Here is a 16829-nt window from a genome sequence, read left to right as displayed (position 1 = left end):
CCAAACCAAGCCTCCAAGAAGCAACAAACAAACAACCAACCCCCCTAAGCCCACACAGACCAACCCTGCACCCCCTTGCACCCTGAAATCCCAGCAAACCCCAACAGCAGAACACTGCTGCTTTGAGTCATTGCTATTTTCTGAATTGCTTGTCACCCAGGTCCTGCGTGTCGATGCATCTAGCGGTTCCGTAGTCTGTAACTCTTGCAAACGTGAAGTATGTAAAGCGAGAACAAATGTGTGATTTAATTATTAGTCACAATTCGTCATGCACAGTCAAGTCTGGTTTTGAACATCCTGGGTAAAATCCCTCCTTAAAAGATAATTCCTGACATTTATGGCTGCAAAAGAATTGTTTCCACTTTGAGCTCCCTGTGCTGTTTGCTTGCCTTTCAGATGAGATCGTTACCTAATGATTGTGCTCCGTGTCTTTCTCCGGAGACTCCAGCCCAGGGAATATTTCCCTTATCGGCATAGCGCAATTGCTATGGAGACGGCCGGGCTGCTGGCGGTGTTGAGGAGTGCTGGGGATTCATAACCCGCTCATGTTCTGCCTGTTTCATCCTGTGTTTGCTAAATGTGATGGCTTTCATTTCCTTACCATTCTAGAAACATTTTTTTTTTTAGAAAACCCCATATAGATCCTCTCTATATGCTATACAAACAAGCCTTATACCGTACTGTCTCTATTATTTCATCTAAATACACGCGCCTCCTCCTCCCCTCCGTCCGTCCTGCTTTTCCCATTGGTGTCACCCAGCAATACATTCAGTGCGTTCAAAATTCTATTGATTTCTTGTCTCAGCTTCTGCAATAGCATTGTTTGGAAGGATATTCTGGTAAAGGAGGCTCTTTACAAATGGAAGTGCCACAGAAATTGCATCTTGAATATGAAACGCAGGATAGCTGCATAAATATTCGCTTTGTGGAGCTTGTTCTATACATTTAGAAAATAAAATACAAAATAAAATTGTAGCAGGAAATGGGTGTGCCCAGTTCTCACTGAAGCAGGATTTCAGCAGCTTTGTGTCCAAGTGCACAATCTGGTCTGTGTTTTACAGGTAGGAGGATGTTCTCATCCAAGCATCTCTCTCAAAAATAGGCTCCCCTCCTCCTCTCACCTGTGGTACTCTGCCATACGCAGCTTCCGAGTTAAGTGAAATACCACAGTGAAATGAAATGAATGAAAATCTAAAGATCCATTTTGAGAGGCTCCTGATGGATTCTCCGCAGCCTGAGGAGCGTTGCTGAGTGTGCAAGGTCCCATGGTCTGACCCGAGCCCACCTTTCCTAGTCTGCTCCAGTGAAATACGAGAAATCAATTTACATTTTTCCCATTAATAATATAAAATATAATTGAGCCTTTAGTACGAGGGCAAAAAGTATCCTGAGTGTAGTACTTTTCTAGAGGTTATGGTGCTTGACTTCAAGTTACTCAGTTTTTTCAAGCTTAAAGCTTGAAAACATTATCCTCTCCATTAGTTGGAGGTGGTCTTTCATGCCTTGTTTTGTTTCTCTTTGGAATTTGAATTTGTCTGCCTTTTTGGTTTTGTTGATATATTTGTGCTGTTTCCTTGTTTCCCTGCCAGTAAGATATGTAGTGCCTACCTACTTTTGGCAAGAGGAATGGCTGGTAAAGCTTTATGAGACTAAAATATCGTAGCTTTTCACAAAAAAGGGAAAAAACCTCCTTGTGCAAAAGGCTCGAATGCAACCTTCCCGCACCTCGAACAATGCGTGCAGCATTCAGCAGCTCGCAGAGTCTCCCACCAGACACTAATGAGAGTAGATTTAATTTCTAGCATGAGCGCCTTGCCTGTCCCTCTTCACTGAACTGCAGCGGGCTCGTAATTGTAATGCGCCGACGTTACCGAAGGAAATATTCCTCAGAGAAAAGGATTTTGAAAGGCAATGTGTAGGGAGATCATCCTATCTGGTATGCATAGGCAACGTCTGAAAATTGGTCTGTGTGCTTTAATTTTAGATGTGACAAGGCAGAAGGTGAATGTCGTTTTAAATGCAGCTGTTTTGCTTGTTGTCGTGATGCTCTAGCAGTTCGTTATCAGGGAGGGTGAGTTAATAAGGCAGTTGGAAATCTGAAGAGGAAGAGAGATTTAACTGCCAGTAGCCTTTAGGCTGGAAGTCAAATTTTTTTTTCCTCCTTATATTTACACTTTGTTAATCCATGGGGCTAATCCCATCTAGAGAGGGCTTGAGTGTAAAGGGGAGCCAGGAGTTCGGTGCTTTTAACGGCAGCCATTCAAACTGCTGCTGGGTTTTGTGAGGTTTGGTTTCTAACCGCAGAGGTCGTCTCTGTAACGAGGATGGCCATCTTTCCACACCTAGCTTGGCCCGTGCCTTGCACAGCTGGCTACGGCACTTCCTTCCTTTGCTGAGTCCCTCTTGGCAGCAGTGAAGGACCATCCTGGCATGTCCATGGTTTTGGGCAACCCTGTCTCTCGGATTGTCTCTTGACCAGGGATTATGTGCCTACAGGAGAAGCTGTGCCTGAAGATGAGCAGATCAGCGCGAAGGACCAGAAGAACCTGGAGCCCTGTGATAACACCCCCATTATTGACAACATCACACCGGTGGTTGCCAGCATCTCGACAGAGGAGAAACAGAAATACGATGAGGAGATTGCCAGTCTGTACAGGCAGCTGGATGATAAGGTGTGAACATTTGCGTTGACTCCATTCTCTGGGTGTAAATGGAAAACTAAGCCAAAATGGGTGGGTGTCTCTGTATTTCTTCAGCACCATGAGCAGGAAAATGTCCCAAATTTCAAAACATTATAATTGCATAAAACCAGATCTTGTCCTGTCATATCAGCTTCTGCTTCTGTGCCCTCTGCAGGTAGTGTTTGTGGGAATTCTCCGTGAAATCAGAGCCAAGTTTGCCTTTTGGTTTAAGGGCTCGATACTGGCTATTCAGCCCTCCTCTTCTTCAGTGATTTTTGTAAATATTGTACTCCCTCAGCAAACTCTAACATAATCTCAGAGTCACAGGGGAAAGGAAAAAAAAAGAGCGACTGTATCTTAATATGTTTTATGTATTTAGTGTATATTAGAATTTTAAGGAAAATAAGTAACCGTCCCTTGGGCCTCTTCTGTTCATGTCGTTCAAGCTGTGAACACTGCCCGGAGTGCAGGTGGTGGTTTTGTTTTTTTTTTTTTTTTAATTTATTTACACAGCTTGAAATACATCATTGGCACTTAAAGCTATCAGCAATATTTTACTGAGCACTTGCCATTAATAGCTTTGGCTTGGGTGAAGAGAATAAGTGGGGAAAAAGAGGCATGCTAAAAAAAATTGACCGTTATGGATGGGAACAGCTTAAAAGGCTATCTGGCAAAAATTTTCAGGAGGGAGTGGGTAGTTGAGTTTAAGCCTTAACTGATGTGCGGGAGGTGTCTCTGCACAGCCCAGCTGCACGCAGCAGTATGGTGATGGCATTTAAAATAACAATTAAGATCTTTAAGAAATTACAGCTTTTCTGAGGTGGAGAATACATTTGCGGCATCAGTCTCTAGCTTTTACGTACTCATTAGAAAAAGAACAAAAGTCAGTCATTCTTTCCCTTTCCCTTCTCGAAAGTAGCAAGGCCCATTGAATTATTCTTGAGGGAACGGGCAGCGGGTTTGAGTTTTACCCTAGAAAACATGGGGAGCGTAATTTGGTGCAGGACTACAGAACTATAGAGAATGACAAGGTATTTGATCCCCAAAATAAAGCGAAAATATCGCCATCTGTGGCTTGTTACAGTGCAGACCGTTCTGATGTTTGTCTCTGGGACTGTTGTAAGGTGGAACTCTGACCACAGCAGCGTCTTTTTTACCACCAGGGACACACCTGCCTAGGTGCGTTGCTTTGCTCCGCAGCTCTGTGTGTGTCTGGTTTTCTCTCCTCTCGCACCACTCCAGTCTGCACAAGGTTCGCTACTGGATTATTCCTGCTTCTTTGCTAGAAAGGGGAAATAAGAGTGACCAAACGAGAACTGTGAAAAGAAACTAAAACCCTCCAACCCTGTTTCGTTGCAGGATGATGAAATCAACCAGCAGAGCCAGTTGGCTGAGAAACTAAAGCAACAAATGTTGGATCAAGAGGAGGTAAAAACCAAAACAAATCAAAAAAACCCTTACATTTTGCTTGTGAGACCCTTGTTTGGTAATTCTGTCACAGTTGTTGGCTAGATATGTTGGCTAAAATTTAAAAGGCAGGAGAAACCTGTGTGACACCTAGGTTTAAACTTCCAATTTCACAATATCCTCAGAAGAGCAGTAAGCCTTGATAACTCCGTGTGATAGCGTACCATCCTGCTGGGAAGTGATGCTGGAGATACCAAAGCAGGAGCATGTCCAATATTTTTCACATCAGATGTGGTTTTCAATATGTCTATATCCTTTCGGGTATCCAGGCACTATGGAATGTGCGTGGTTAACAGATTTCTAGTCTGACAGTATAAAAATTACTCCTGGTAATGAATTAGTGATGTTCATTATTTTGGCAATTAGAGACAGTGCTGTGAGAAATCTGGGAGGCTGAAACATTGATTATTGGTGCTGCCACAGATTTGCTATCAAGTCTTGGATTACTCCTTTAAACATTTTATTTCCTTGTTTCTGTCCATTAAATCAATGTTTGTTGGTTTTTGGATGAGGAATATGATCACTAAACTAGACTAAGTGAAGTCATTTCCTTATCTGTTCTTTGTTAATGAAAGGTTTTAAATAACACCAAATGACCAAGTTCCCCAAAGGTTGCGGTGACATTTCTTAGAAGATGGTTTTATACTTGTTTTCAAACTGTGGGAAACTGAAGCAGGACCATTCAGAGCGAAAAGATAATCCTGGTGTGGGAGTTCACCCATCATTAGTGTTCAGAAACGTTAGTGTGTCTGCACGAAACACTGCCCTGATTCTCTGAAGCGTGCCTCTCCCAGGTGCCCAGACCACCTCAGAGGGAGTGCAGCATTGTGCTGGCTGCTTTGGGTGTGAAACCTCTCGTGTAACTGAAAAATTATCAGACTGAAATTATCCTGGACTACGTAAGGAAGAAATTCTTCATGGTGAGGGTGGTGGAGCACTGTCCCAGGTTGCCCAGAGAGGCGGTGGATGCCCCATCCCTGGAAACATCCCAGGCCAGGTTGGCCGGGGCTCTGAGCAACCTGATCTGGTTGGAGATGTCCCTGCTCCTGGCAGGGGAGTTGGGCTGGGTGGGCTTTGAGGGTCCGTTCCAACTCTAACCATTCTGTGATTCTAGAATTCAGAAAGTATAGCTGGTTCATCTGAGAAGCTTGTCCATCTCTTACCTTTGGAAGCTAATGCGATATTTTCGTTTTCTTCTTTAAGGGAATTGGATTAGTTTTTCAAGGTTTTGTCTTCCACACGTAAGCTTCACCTGCGCAGCGGGAGCGAGCTCTCCGTTCTGTCTCAGAGCCTGTGATTAGCTCCATGATAGATGCGCTGCAGAGCAGCTGCCTCACTCTGCTTCCCCCTAATTAACCAGAGTACTTTTTTTCTGCTTGATTAAGCTAGCAGGTTAATTATAAGTCTAAGGCTGTGCTGATGCTGGTATCTTTTGGTACCTTTTCACCACTGGCTGGTTCTTAGGCTCTGTGTTTTGGGTGGCCGTTCTGAATCTTCCACCCTTGCATCTCACGTGCTGTGAGCAGATCTGTGAAGTGCTGCAGCCGTCGTCTCCTTCCCGTTGTTCACATAATGTGTTATTAATAGCCTTTTAAAATCTTGGTATATTTTTCCACATTATATCAACAAGAATCTTCTGGGGAGTTGTTTTTATGCTCTAGGTGACATATAACACTTCCCTTTACTCGAAGTCCCAGTAATATTCACACAGAAAATATCTTAAGTAAATGTAAATAATAGTTCCATCTGTGTTTAGTAGAAAGATTATTTTAAGCTATTTTGTTGTTTAAATATTTACATGCCATCTGGCTTTGGCAATTCAGTGGGTTTTTCCGTAACGTGAGTACACTTCTGAGGCTGCAGCATTACCAGCGAGATAAATTTCCCTTACATCTGAATCCTCTCTTCACCACTTTGGGCACGTGCCAGTGCCTGGAGCTGCCTGGTTGGTTTCCTATGTTCCATTAGCACTCTGAGCCAGAAAAAGCAGTGTCTTCTCTGACATTCTGCTTTGAGGTGGTCTGTTTTAGAGAGATGTTTCTGTTTTGCGTGGGGTCTCGCACTCAGTTTCATCTTCTGGGAGTGAGGAGCAGTGGGCAGTGGTGGGGCAGGACAGGAGAAGTCCACCCAGCACATTTCATTAGGGCAGATTTTGTCCTGCTGCCTGAGAAAGCTGCGGTACAGCAATGTGAGGCTAATCCACGCGTTGGAAGGCTTGGAACTAAGTGAGTTTTGTGAAAGAACGTCCAGCCTGTGCTGTCAGGATGGCCTGTGAGCATGAACGCCTTCTTGTATCTCATGCACTAGATTTCCTATGTTATTGCTCTATATTTTATGGTTTTATGCTATACAAGGCCTGATTTTGTTACTGTTCTCAAAAGTACATTATTAGCAATAAATGTTAGGTGGGACCCTTTATTTATTTTCACATCGTTTTGCAGTGTTTCACTGCTGTAGAGTCTGGTTCTGTGCTGAGAACCCAACAGCTGAATTTTCGCGACTTTAACATCTGAATGAAGACGGAGTGGTGCGAGGGCAGGGCAGAGGGCTGTGCAACAATCACCGCTGTCACTGAAACTTCAGCATCTCTATTCGCAGCATGCAAAGAGTAAATTCAATAAGTTTTACAAATTGGAAAAGCTCACTAGTATGTGTGAAGTCTATATTCTTGAGTTAATATCTTGCCTCAGCAAATATGAGCGGCTAATCTGTCTTCGGCATCACGCCTCAGATGATAACTAAGAATAATCATCATAGGTTTGCTTATCAAAATATTCCTCTAATGCCACAAGATCTTTGAGGCTGCCTCAGAGAGCTGTTGGTTCAATTCAAAGCTGTGATTCTGCGTTTAAGCATTTTACTTTGAGGTATTTTTTTTGGGTCCTAGTTGCAGCATTGGATTGAGGGCAGAAAATTTATTTGGAGCTGTGATAGTGTTTAAAATACGTTTCTGCCTCAGTTTTGTGTCATAATAGGATTTGATGAAGATTTTTCTTTTCATTGAAGTTCAGAGCCTTTTTTTGCTTCCGTCAAATACATTTATGCTGAAAGTGATGCTCTTTCTGGTAGAGTAACGGGATTTCTTCTCTCTTGCTTTCTCTCTCTCGCACACAGGATTGTGTGAGAGAAAGAAAGCTCATGCTTGCTTTCTCTCTTTGTTTGTTTTTACCCTTCTCGATGTCGTCTTTTGAACGAGTTCTTGGGTGACTTAACGCTTCTGTGCTATCTGGTTTCCAGCTTTTGGCCTCCACGAGGAGAGATTATGAGAAGATTCAAGAGGAGCTGACTCGTCTTCAAATTGAGAACGAAGCAGCGAAAGATGAAGTGAAAGAGGTCCTTCAAGCCCTGGAAGAATTAGCTGTCAATTATGACCAGAAATCCCAAGAAGTGGAGGACAAAACAAGAGCCAACGAGCAGCTGGCTGACGAGCTGGCGCAGAAGAGCGTAAGAGCACGCGGTTTATAGTCCTGGTTCCGTCCTCACCCCCTAACTCTGCACCTCCCCTAAAGATTTCCGTTGGGATTCCCAGATAACTGCTAGTCTGTGCCATTTCGGGAATCTTTCAGATACTGCTGCCAAGTACGTTGTTATGTAGTTTAAAAATTGGAGTAGCAGGGAAGCTGTTAAAAAATCCATATTTGGTAATGCTGCCTTCCCTCGTCTGTCTTAATTAAACAAGAAAATTAAGATAATTCAGAAACTGCTCTGTGGAAGCTGATGGCAGATTGTGGCTCTGTTACAGCCTCGGTATTTTGCACGCCGTAGCGGCAGCTGAACTGAATGTGAGAACTGGCCATTCTGTGTTTTGGTTATTTAAAACCCGTGTTGTGCCAGGAAAGATGTCAAAATCTGCTTTATGCAAATTGCAGCATTTGGGGTTTTTCTGAACTCTGCGCTGTGGAGCAGGGATTTTGTATACGGTCAGGGGATCTCAAGGAAGGAGTCAGAGAAAATTCACTTTTGCAGCTGACGTGTACTGATCTTAAGGAAAAAAATCTGATCTGAGAAAAATCAAGATTGGCTTACTAACTTAACACGTCCCTGTTCCTCAGTTCCTTATACAAACGGAGGAAGCTGTTATTAACAGGTCTGTTTTCGTGGAAGACTTCGTTATCCACTTCAGTCAAACATTCCTGTGAAATCCAGTTGAAAAAATTCGAGTTTTATCTCCTTCTGTACCTGTTTCTCTGTGATTAACCTTCTTTGACACGTATTATGCAAATAAGACTCTTACAGGAGTTTAGATCTAAAGGAGCCTCGTTAGCAAGCGAGTTGTGAAAGTGGATTATGGCAAGGTGGCATTGTGAGCGCCGGTACGTTGATCCAGTAGGCATGCTCAGGAAAATACAAGACAATGTTGTGTAACCGAGATGTCACAGAAGAACTGATGCCCAGTCTGCGGAGGGGAGGGTAACTTTTGCTTTTCAACCTTTTCAGAGTGTCCTGACAGCAACCCAGAGGGAGCTGGGCCAGTTGCAGGAGCTCAGTAACCATCAGAAGAAGAGAGCGACGGAAATCTTGAACTTGCTGCTGAAGGACCTGGGCGAGATTGGCGGAATCATTGGTACTAACGATGTTAAAACAGTAAGTTGGCTATCTCTGTCGCTTCTCCTCTGACACCTCCTGCAATAGCAAAATACTTGACGCGCAATATGTGGGATACAGCAGTCCTCCTCCCAGGGAGGGCTCTCTTGGCTAGAGCACAGAGTAAAATACTGAAGAGATCTTTGTCTGGGTCAGAGATGGTCCGTGTCTGCGCACACAATTACCACATTTATTCCCAGCTCAGCGTTTGAGGCCAGACTAATGCAGCCCATCTGTGTGTTGATGCATTTATTAATGGGAGGGACTGCGTTTCCCCCAAAACAATACACACACAGCCCTACTCCTTCCTTAGCTGGCGTGATCTGGTGTTCCCAGAATCTAAAGAATATTTATTGGTGAGATTTAGTTTCTGTGTTGCTACCTTTTTGTTTGAAGTTTGTCCTAAAACTGTTGTGTACCTGAAGGTGAACAGTTCTCAAAGCCAGATGTCTGTACTGACGGCTGCCCAGAAAAGATCTGCATGTAAATTTTGTTTTCTCCATTCTGGTGTTTATTGCCTTTCAACAGTGGGTGGCTTCAGCAAAGAGCCCACGCTTTTGTGTGTGTTTCTGAAAGCAAGATGCTTTAAAAATACTGATTTCCCGCATTGCTAAGTTTGTGCTAGATACCCCATAAACACGTATGTGATGGTAGGACCAGCTTAACTTTTGTGTATTGACTAATGACCTTTTTAAGAGGACAAATTGCAGAGGATCATTTTCCTCTGAGGTAAGAAGGTAAGAATAGAAGAGAAGGTGGTTGAAGCAGCATAAAACTTGGTTTCTGAATGTGCCTGGAGGTGGTGCAAATTTTGGCCAGCTTTGCTTTGAAATTTGTCTTCTGTCTGGCTCTTGAGTTTACAGACACAGTGAAGGAGGGAGCTGCTCACTTTGTCACGCTTCTCGTGTTGTAGATGAACAAAATGCCAAGTCTTGGACGAGAGATTTGTGTGGTCATTGCTAAATGGCACATTGATGGAAATAAATTCACTTCTCAATTTTTGAGCAATGGTCTTTCCTGAACTTTTTCAGAGGTCGAAGGTAAAAGTGAATACGTGCAGCTGGAGGCTCCGAGAGTTGCTGATATTCAGCTAAAGCTGCCTTAGATCAGCAGATGCTGCAGGCTGCTCTTACTGCAGAGGCCAGGATCCCTGTTGTCCGACGTGGTTATGCAGATGCCAGACAAGACAGGCTTTGCGAGATGTTGCAGCAACCTCTGGTGGCCATTGCCACAGGAGCTACAGGAGGAAATGTTTGAAAATGGAGGCAGAGTCTGTTTGAGACAAATTTTTATAGTAACTAAGATACCAGCGTTCTACAGGACAGCTGTCAGTGTAAATAAGGCCAGATTGAGAAGCTTTTAGAAGAATAATTTCAAATTTGTTGGCAATTAGCGTCTTCTCGAAGAGTGTTTAATTTCAGACCAAACTGGGGGTTTTGGAAGCAGTCGCGTTTTTTTAGGCTGCTGGGAGAAGCTACAGCACATGTCCCCTTCCCCTTGGAAGCGCTGGGGAAAAGGCGAGAAGCAGGTGAGGTTGCCAGCCATCAGCTTGCTCAAGGAGAATCTTCACAGCTCATCAGTGGCTTACATGAGTTAAGTAGTTGAAGAAAAATCATGAAGAGAAAGACACGCAAATAAAAGTCACCATGCTAAACTAGGGAAGGAAATGATGTATAAATAGCGTAATACTAATATTTAGAGATGAGAGCGGTTGCTTCCCTCTTGCCAGGTGAGATTTCCAGGCCCACATCTGTTTTACAGCTCCTTATTGAAGAAGCACAAGCCTTCAGGAGTAGACCTCTTTAAGGAATACTTTGAAAATGCTCCTCAGCTTTCAGCTGCTTGAAAGAAGGAAAATTTCCTGTGCTGGTGACATCAGAAGGTTTCTCCAAAATACGCTCTTGCCATGATCGCGGGCTTGATTACTTTACATCTTGAACCACTAAATTGATGAGGCACACCATGAGCGCAAGCCTTAAATTCTCGCTTTTGAAGCTTATCAGTGAAGATTGTAAGAATCAGAATGGTATAACATGTTTAAAGGTGACCTGAAGGTCTCTGGGTACTCCTTGAGTACTGCTGTGTTTTCACAGAGGCTTCCTTGCTCTAGGAAGAGTTTCACAGCAGAAAGATTGCTTTGTATTGACTTACCTGTAAGAACCACACCTCAAAGATTGCAATTTTCTGTATGTTTAGTTAGCAGATGTGAACGGGGTGATTGAGGAGGAGTTCACCATGGCACGGCTTTACATCAGCAAGATGAAATCTGAGGTGAAGTCTCTGGTGAACCGCAGCAAGCAGTTGGAGAGCGCCCAGATAGATTCCAACAGGAAGATGAACGCCAGCGAGAGGGAGCTTGCAGCTTGCCAGCTCCTCATTTCACAGGTACGTTTTTTCCTTCCTTGTTCCCTTTGCAGCGAGGTTTTATGACTTTCTCAGCCTCCTTCCTCATGAAATGTGTGTGTGCTAGGAGCAAGAGATGAGGACTCAGGCAGCAGAGTGGTGTTCCTCTTGTCTGTTATGTTGGGTTTTCTTCTCTCTTCTCGCATTCCTCCTCCTCAATGTTTTCAGCACATTCTGTGGCAAGATTGTGTCCTGCTCAAAATGTTTTCTATGGCATAATACTGAAAATCCTCCTCAGAGTGATTTCCTCAGTGTGAATTTGTATCTTGTACCTTTACTTCAAAAGCAACCTGAGAAAGAAAGCAGCGATTGTGTGGGTCACTAGCAAAACATTTGGAGAGCCCCCATATCTGGTCTGTTTGTATGCCAAAAAGATAACTAGGCAGCATAACTTTCCGTAATACGTTATGGAAAACATTCCCATGTAAGTTAGAAATCCAGATGGTAGGAGGGCCTCACAGTGGGTGGCACTTACCAGCAGCCATGCTTGCTGCAGCCTGCTTTTCATCCTTTCTTAAAGTAGACCCTGGGTTGGCATGGCCAGTGAAGGAAGTCATCCTGCTAACGTCTGCCACCCTGCCTTTCCTTGGGAACCTCTATTAGTGAAGCAGATGAAGGCTTGACTCACGAAGCAGTTGTATGCATGCTTCTGCTGGCAGGAGAGGAGCAGCAACTCAGAGCTGGGAAGAAAAGTCTTGGCAGCCGGTGGTGGGACAGGCTCTTTCAGCCGTCACGTTGGGTTACGTTGACCCAGTGAAGGATTGAGCGGAAGGCAGCCCGACTGCCTTTGTGGGGTTGGTGTTTGTCCTCTTCGACCATAGTCATGCTGGAAGCATGGAGAGCTTCAAGGCTCAGAGCTTGTCACAAGCAGGACCTAACTGTTCTCCTCAGTACCTCTTTACAGAGAGGAGAATGGAGGTGTAGGATTTGAGAGACTTATCCTTGTGGAAAGAGGCAATGTAAGAGGTGAGACTGCAAGGCCATATCATTTTTTTCTCCTGCATTTGTACTGTATGTTCATGTGATGAAGAAACCAAGCAGAAATAACTTAAGTGGGTGACCACCTTGCCTTGGTGTTTTGGAAGCTCTGCAGCTAGGTTCATATTGAGGCCTGTCTGTGTTTAAAACCAGGAAGAAGCTGAGTGTTGTTATGCTCAAAATCTTGTTAATGGGCAAACACACCTTATCTATAAAGCCACCAAGTAAAATTTAAAATTTGCAGGGAAGTCAGGAAGAGCTCAGAGAGAGCAAGCCTGGCAAGCCTCAGCCCTGAGGCCTTGCAAACTCAGTACAAAGCTGGTGGCCTGTTACCACCAACGACAATGCCGTATCACAGGGCTACACAGTTACAGCGTTAAGCTGATCCTTAAACTGGTGCGTTACCGCTGTGTGCCGTACCAAGAGTCTCCATTTCGGAGCCGGAACATCTGGAGCCAAGCTGGGACTTGACTAAATTTCCTGTCAGGTGTAGAAGTCTATTGAAGGACTTACTGCCCAACGTGGGCACGCGCCCTTCCCTTCCCTTCCTGGAGACCTCGGTGCCAGGACGGTCTGAACTATTTTAGTTCCTGCTAAGGATTGCTCCTCACTAAGTCTGATCTTCACAGTAGCACCAACCCAGACGTCTCAACCCCTATCTGCTCAGGTGAACTTTAAGAACAGTGAACCACAAGTGCTTCAGTGCTTTTATTAACGGGATGTAATAATTCCCAGACAGTATCTTAATTTTACCCCCAAGGTAGAGAATTTTAATTCAATTTCTGACGTTTTCACGACAACCTTCACTATTTTCTATTTAAACGTAAGCCCTTCTAGTTCGAAAGGATGTTAGCAAGAAACAAATGATCAGGATGGTTGTGGAAAGTCAGTCTGAGCCTCTGCGGGTTGAAGCATCCAGGAAGCCACCTCAGAAGCCCAGTGTTCAGCTGGTTTTAGAAAGCTGCTAGTTTGTTTAACACCAAGTCACAAGCTTCCCGTGATGTTTTGGAATTACCACGTGCGCTGTTCAGTGTATTTCTTGGGCTACTAAGTGTGACCTTTGAAAATGACCATTTGAAAATGCAGTCTGTTCTGGTCCGTTAGTTCCTTCTCAGATCTTTTGCTGTATTTTCTCCTGGTGGTCAGCTCTGGATGTGGAGAGCTTTCTATTTTTCCCCCTTTATGTAGGACAGTACCTGAATTCCTAGGTAAAAAGCTGTGGTACTCGCGTCTCATTGCTATTCCCCATGTCTTTAAAGCATGAAGCAAAGATCAAGTCCCTGACAGACTACATGCAAAATATGGAGCAGAAGAGAAGGCAGCTGGAAGAGTCACAGGACTCTCTGAACGAAGAACTTGCCAAGTTACGTGCTCAAGGTACAACACCGAGTCTTGTGGTCATCCTTTCTTTTACCGCCTATAGCTTAGAAAATTCAGTATTGGCTGGAGTATTGTAGGTACAGTAGTCTACAAAATTTTGGCTGCTTAGTATTTTGTGGTGAAGACATGAAATTGTGATTCAGAATGTCTAACACGTTGCACTTCAGATAAAAACAGAATTATCCCTTTCAACCTACTTCATTCACAGAATACAGAGAAACTTAATTTCTCAAAGGAATCAAAAACTTTGTGATGAGCTTCACCTTTAATGATGTAAGAAATATTAATTAAAAAAATATAATTTAGCAAAACAGCGGCAATCGATCTTGGTAAATCTCTGTTCTGTAAAACTCTTGGATATCTGTCTAATTTCAGTTGTCCCTCTGGCAAATGCCCTGCCCCGTTCAAAAGGAAGCTGCTTCCCTTAGAGCCAAGTGAAAGGTGCTATATAGGCTCCAGCTGACTTCGTTTTAAGAATTGCTGGTTTTAAAATTACTTCTAATTTAATGTGGAAAATGTGTATCAAAAGCGGTCCTCGTAGCATTGCTAAGCTCCCGTTTATGTATAATTACACTGAGACCTAGTAGTAGCCTTAATTCTGGATTTCTGTATAGGGGATCTTCTGAGACTCCAGGAGCAGCAGGTGGTGACAAAATTAATTTTTTTTAACATCTCCATTTTTAGAATAGAACTTTTATTCCCTCTCCTGATTTTCCTACCCCACTGATAAGAGACTACCTGGTTCTGGAGGCCGCCATTCCCAGGGGAAAGTGAAAAGGGCCAAGGAAGATTGCGATATGTAGTGTTATAAGGAGACGAGGAAAGGTTGCAAAGGTGCAGGGTGAGCCAAAAATAATGTGAGCTGTTAGTAAAGGAGGTTTGGGCGGTACGGTTACAGGTTGCGTATGGCAAACCGTGGCTGGCTTTGCCCCTCCAAAGCTGTCTCCCCTGATCCCGCTGCCCCCTGCCAAAATTGGAACTGTTTTTTTTTTTATTAAAATGCCTGGACGTAGCGTGTCCTGGAACTGTGGGGCTAACTCTCAACTGTCTCCAACTTTAAACAGAAAAAATGCACGAAGTCAGTTTCAAGGATAAGGAGAAGGAGCATCTGACCCGGCTTCAGGATGCAGAGGAGATGAAGGTAGCATGGCGCGCGGCAATTTTAGAAGGCATTTCTAAGTGAGATCGTTCATTAAGTTGATAATTATGGCATAATTTTGTCTTCCTGTACACATCATGTGCTTTTAGAAAACACTTTCAGCCTCTGTCAGAATTGCCAGCTTCTGCTAGAAAACCTGACCTCATGTAACCGAGTGACCTTTGCAATTTGAAATTGGAGAACTTGCTAGTATTGAGGTTGTTGACCAGGTTATGGAAAAAAGTAACATCTGAGGTGAACGCGTCTTCTGAGACCAGTTTGTAAGCTGAGCCAACTTCAAAGAGCAGAGAGGTTTAGTGCGCTGCGTTTGCCGAATCGGACATGCCTGGGTTCCTCAAATCACATGAACGGAGAACCAAAATATAAGAGCCAGTGTATTGTGTCCATACTTAAGAGCAGTTTTGCTATGTCTGATTGAAAAATGATAGTGATTCACCTCTGTGCAACTCTGATTTTTTGCCAGTGGAACTCTGCTGAAAGTCAGTTTGCTAAAGAGTGAATCAGACTACTGGGGTTAGTGTAATTTGGGTACTAAAATTTGATAAAAAAAGAGCCCAGACTGCTTTCCCAAATAATTTGGCAAGAATTCCGACTGTCTCCTATAAATAATAATGAAGTATAAACCTGTTTTCTGGTATTTTCTTCTCCCGTTGGAATGTGAAGAAGAAATGTTAGGCAGTAATGTGCGAGTTGTGTTTCTGATGGAGTTGCAAATTGCACAAAAGGCAAAGTAGAATTTTTCCAGGGTAGTTACAGACGTTTGTCAGCCTCAGAGCTTCACCTCCATTATAAAAAGTTTCAGTTATTAAAACAGTTGTACAGTTATTCCTTACAGCTGGAAGAAAAAAAAAAAAAAGAAATATTTTATTAGCAATCTAAAAAATGTCTGAATTAAATCCTTGGATGAGTAGGTGCGGTTTTGTAATCATAGAAAGATACACCAGGCGGGTTCCTGAATTAAGCTGATCCGATAATCTTCACTGGGATCCAGAAAGACGGGTTGATTTAGCCGACGCGTGAGAAGGAAGCTTGGCTGTGTGTGACTTGATTCCTGTTCCATGCATGGCTCTGGTTTTTGCACTCTGCAGAAGGCACTGGAGCAGCAGATGGAGAGTCACAGGGAAGCCCACCAGAAGCAGCTGTCCAGGCTGAGGGATGAAATTGAAGAGAAGCAGAAAATAATTGATGAAATCAGAGAGTACGTTCACGCGCTCCATCACTTCCTCTGTTCCTGTCCTGTTCTGTGACACTGTAGGGATGGGCTGGGATTGGTTTTGTTAGTTTTAATTGATATCTATGTGTTTATTCTTTCATCATATTTATTGGGTGGCCAAAGACCTAGTAATAGGGAAATGGGAAGGAAGCAGGACAGAAGGACTACAAGAACAATTTGTGTCCTTTAAGATAAAGGAAGCAAGCCACTGTATTTAGTTCTCCAATATTTTTACATAAAAGCTATTGTTCTTCAGATCCTTTATGCTTAATTTCTTTTAGAATTTTTCAGTAGAGATTTACAGCTTTACTGTCTCTGTCTAACCCAGTTTTGTTTGTGAAGATTTACCCACTCTTGTTTATGGGGCTCAGGACTGAGCTGTACTGACTTTTTCTTTCACATTTCAGTATGAATCAGAAGCTGCAACTGGAACAAGAGAAACTGAGTGCTGATTATGATAAATTAAAAATTGAGGACCAGGAAAGAGAAATGAAACTGGAAAAGCTCATGTAAGTCAAGAGTTTTCTCATCTGGTGTCCTTCAGTATAGTGTCTTTTCATGTGTCCTCAGGAAGTGTGCTAGTGAGAATCATTTGTGTTGAAATATTCACACTTAAAACGTAATTTCAGCAGCAAAGCCAATATACAGTACTAAAATGATTACTAATTACTCCATATTTTTACATCATAGGATGTATGTACTAGTGGATTTGATACTTCTTGAAAAAGATTTCTTTAAAACTTTATATATATATTTATATATATTTTTTAGAGCTCTGATTTTATAAAATATCATAGCAAGTGTTAAATCCCCTGTTTATTCATGCACAGCAGAAAAAAAAAAAACCCAAGAAAGAAGCTGGGGTTTGGGGCATGGGCTGGGCTGGTAATAAATGAGACATCTGAGTAAAAGCTTTTCCTGGAAATGAGAGATAAAAACTTGATGTGTGGGCACAAAAAATTGA

The 16829-nt window shown here is 43.1% G+C and overlaps 1 protein-coding gene across 1 annotated transcript in view; it reads left to right on the top strand.

Annotated features, from left to right (window-relative positions):
• The window catches only part of KIF5C (kinesin family member 5C), an 80201-nt gene that overhangs the window by 48225 nt on the left and 15147 nt on the right, over window positions 1-16829 (top strand). Inside the window, exons 12-20 of the mRNA XM_086751032.1 lie at window positions 2497-2672; window positions 4041-4109; window positions 7386-7592; window positions 8586-8732; window positions 10929-11117; window positions 13373-13490; window positions 14558-14634; window positions 15741-15850; window positions 16273-16374. Coding sequence (XP_086607158.1) covers window positions 2497-2672; window positions 4041-4109; window positions 7386-7592; window positions 8586-8732; window positions 10929-11117; window positions 13373-13490; window positions 14558-14634; window positions 15741-15850; window positions 16273-16374 — 1195 coding nt within the window. The remainder of the gene's footprint in view (window positions 1-2496; window positions 2673-4040; window positions 4110-7385; window positions 7593-8585; window positions 8733-10928; window positions 11118-13372; window positions 13491-14557; window positions 14635-15740; window positions 15851-16272; window positions 16375-16829) is intronic.

Source organism: Chlamydotis macqueenii, chromosome 6 (assembly GCF_036417535.1).
Source record: "Chlamydotis macqueenii isolate bChlMac1 chromosome 6, bChlMac1.mat, whole genome shotgun sequence".
NCBI classification, from domain to species: domain Eukaryota; kingdom Metazoa; phylum Chordata; class Aves; order Otidiformes; family Otididae; genus Chlamydotis; species Chlamydotis macqueenii.
This window is presented reverse-complemented; position numbering and strand designations above follow the sequence as displayed.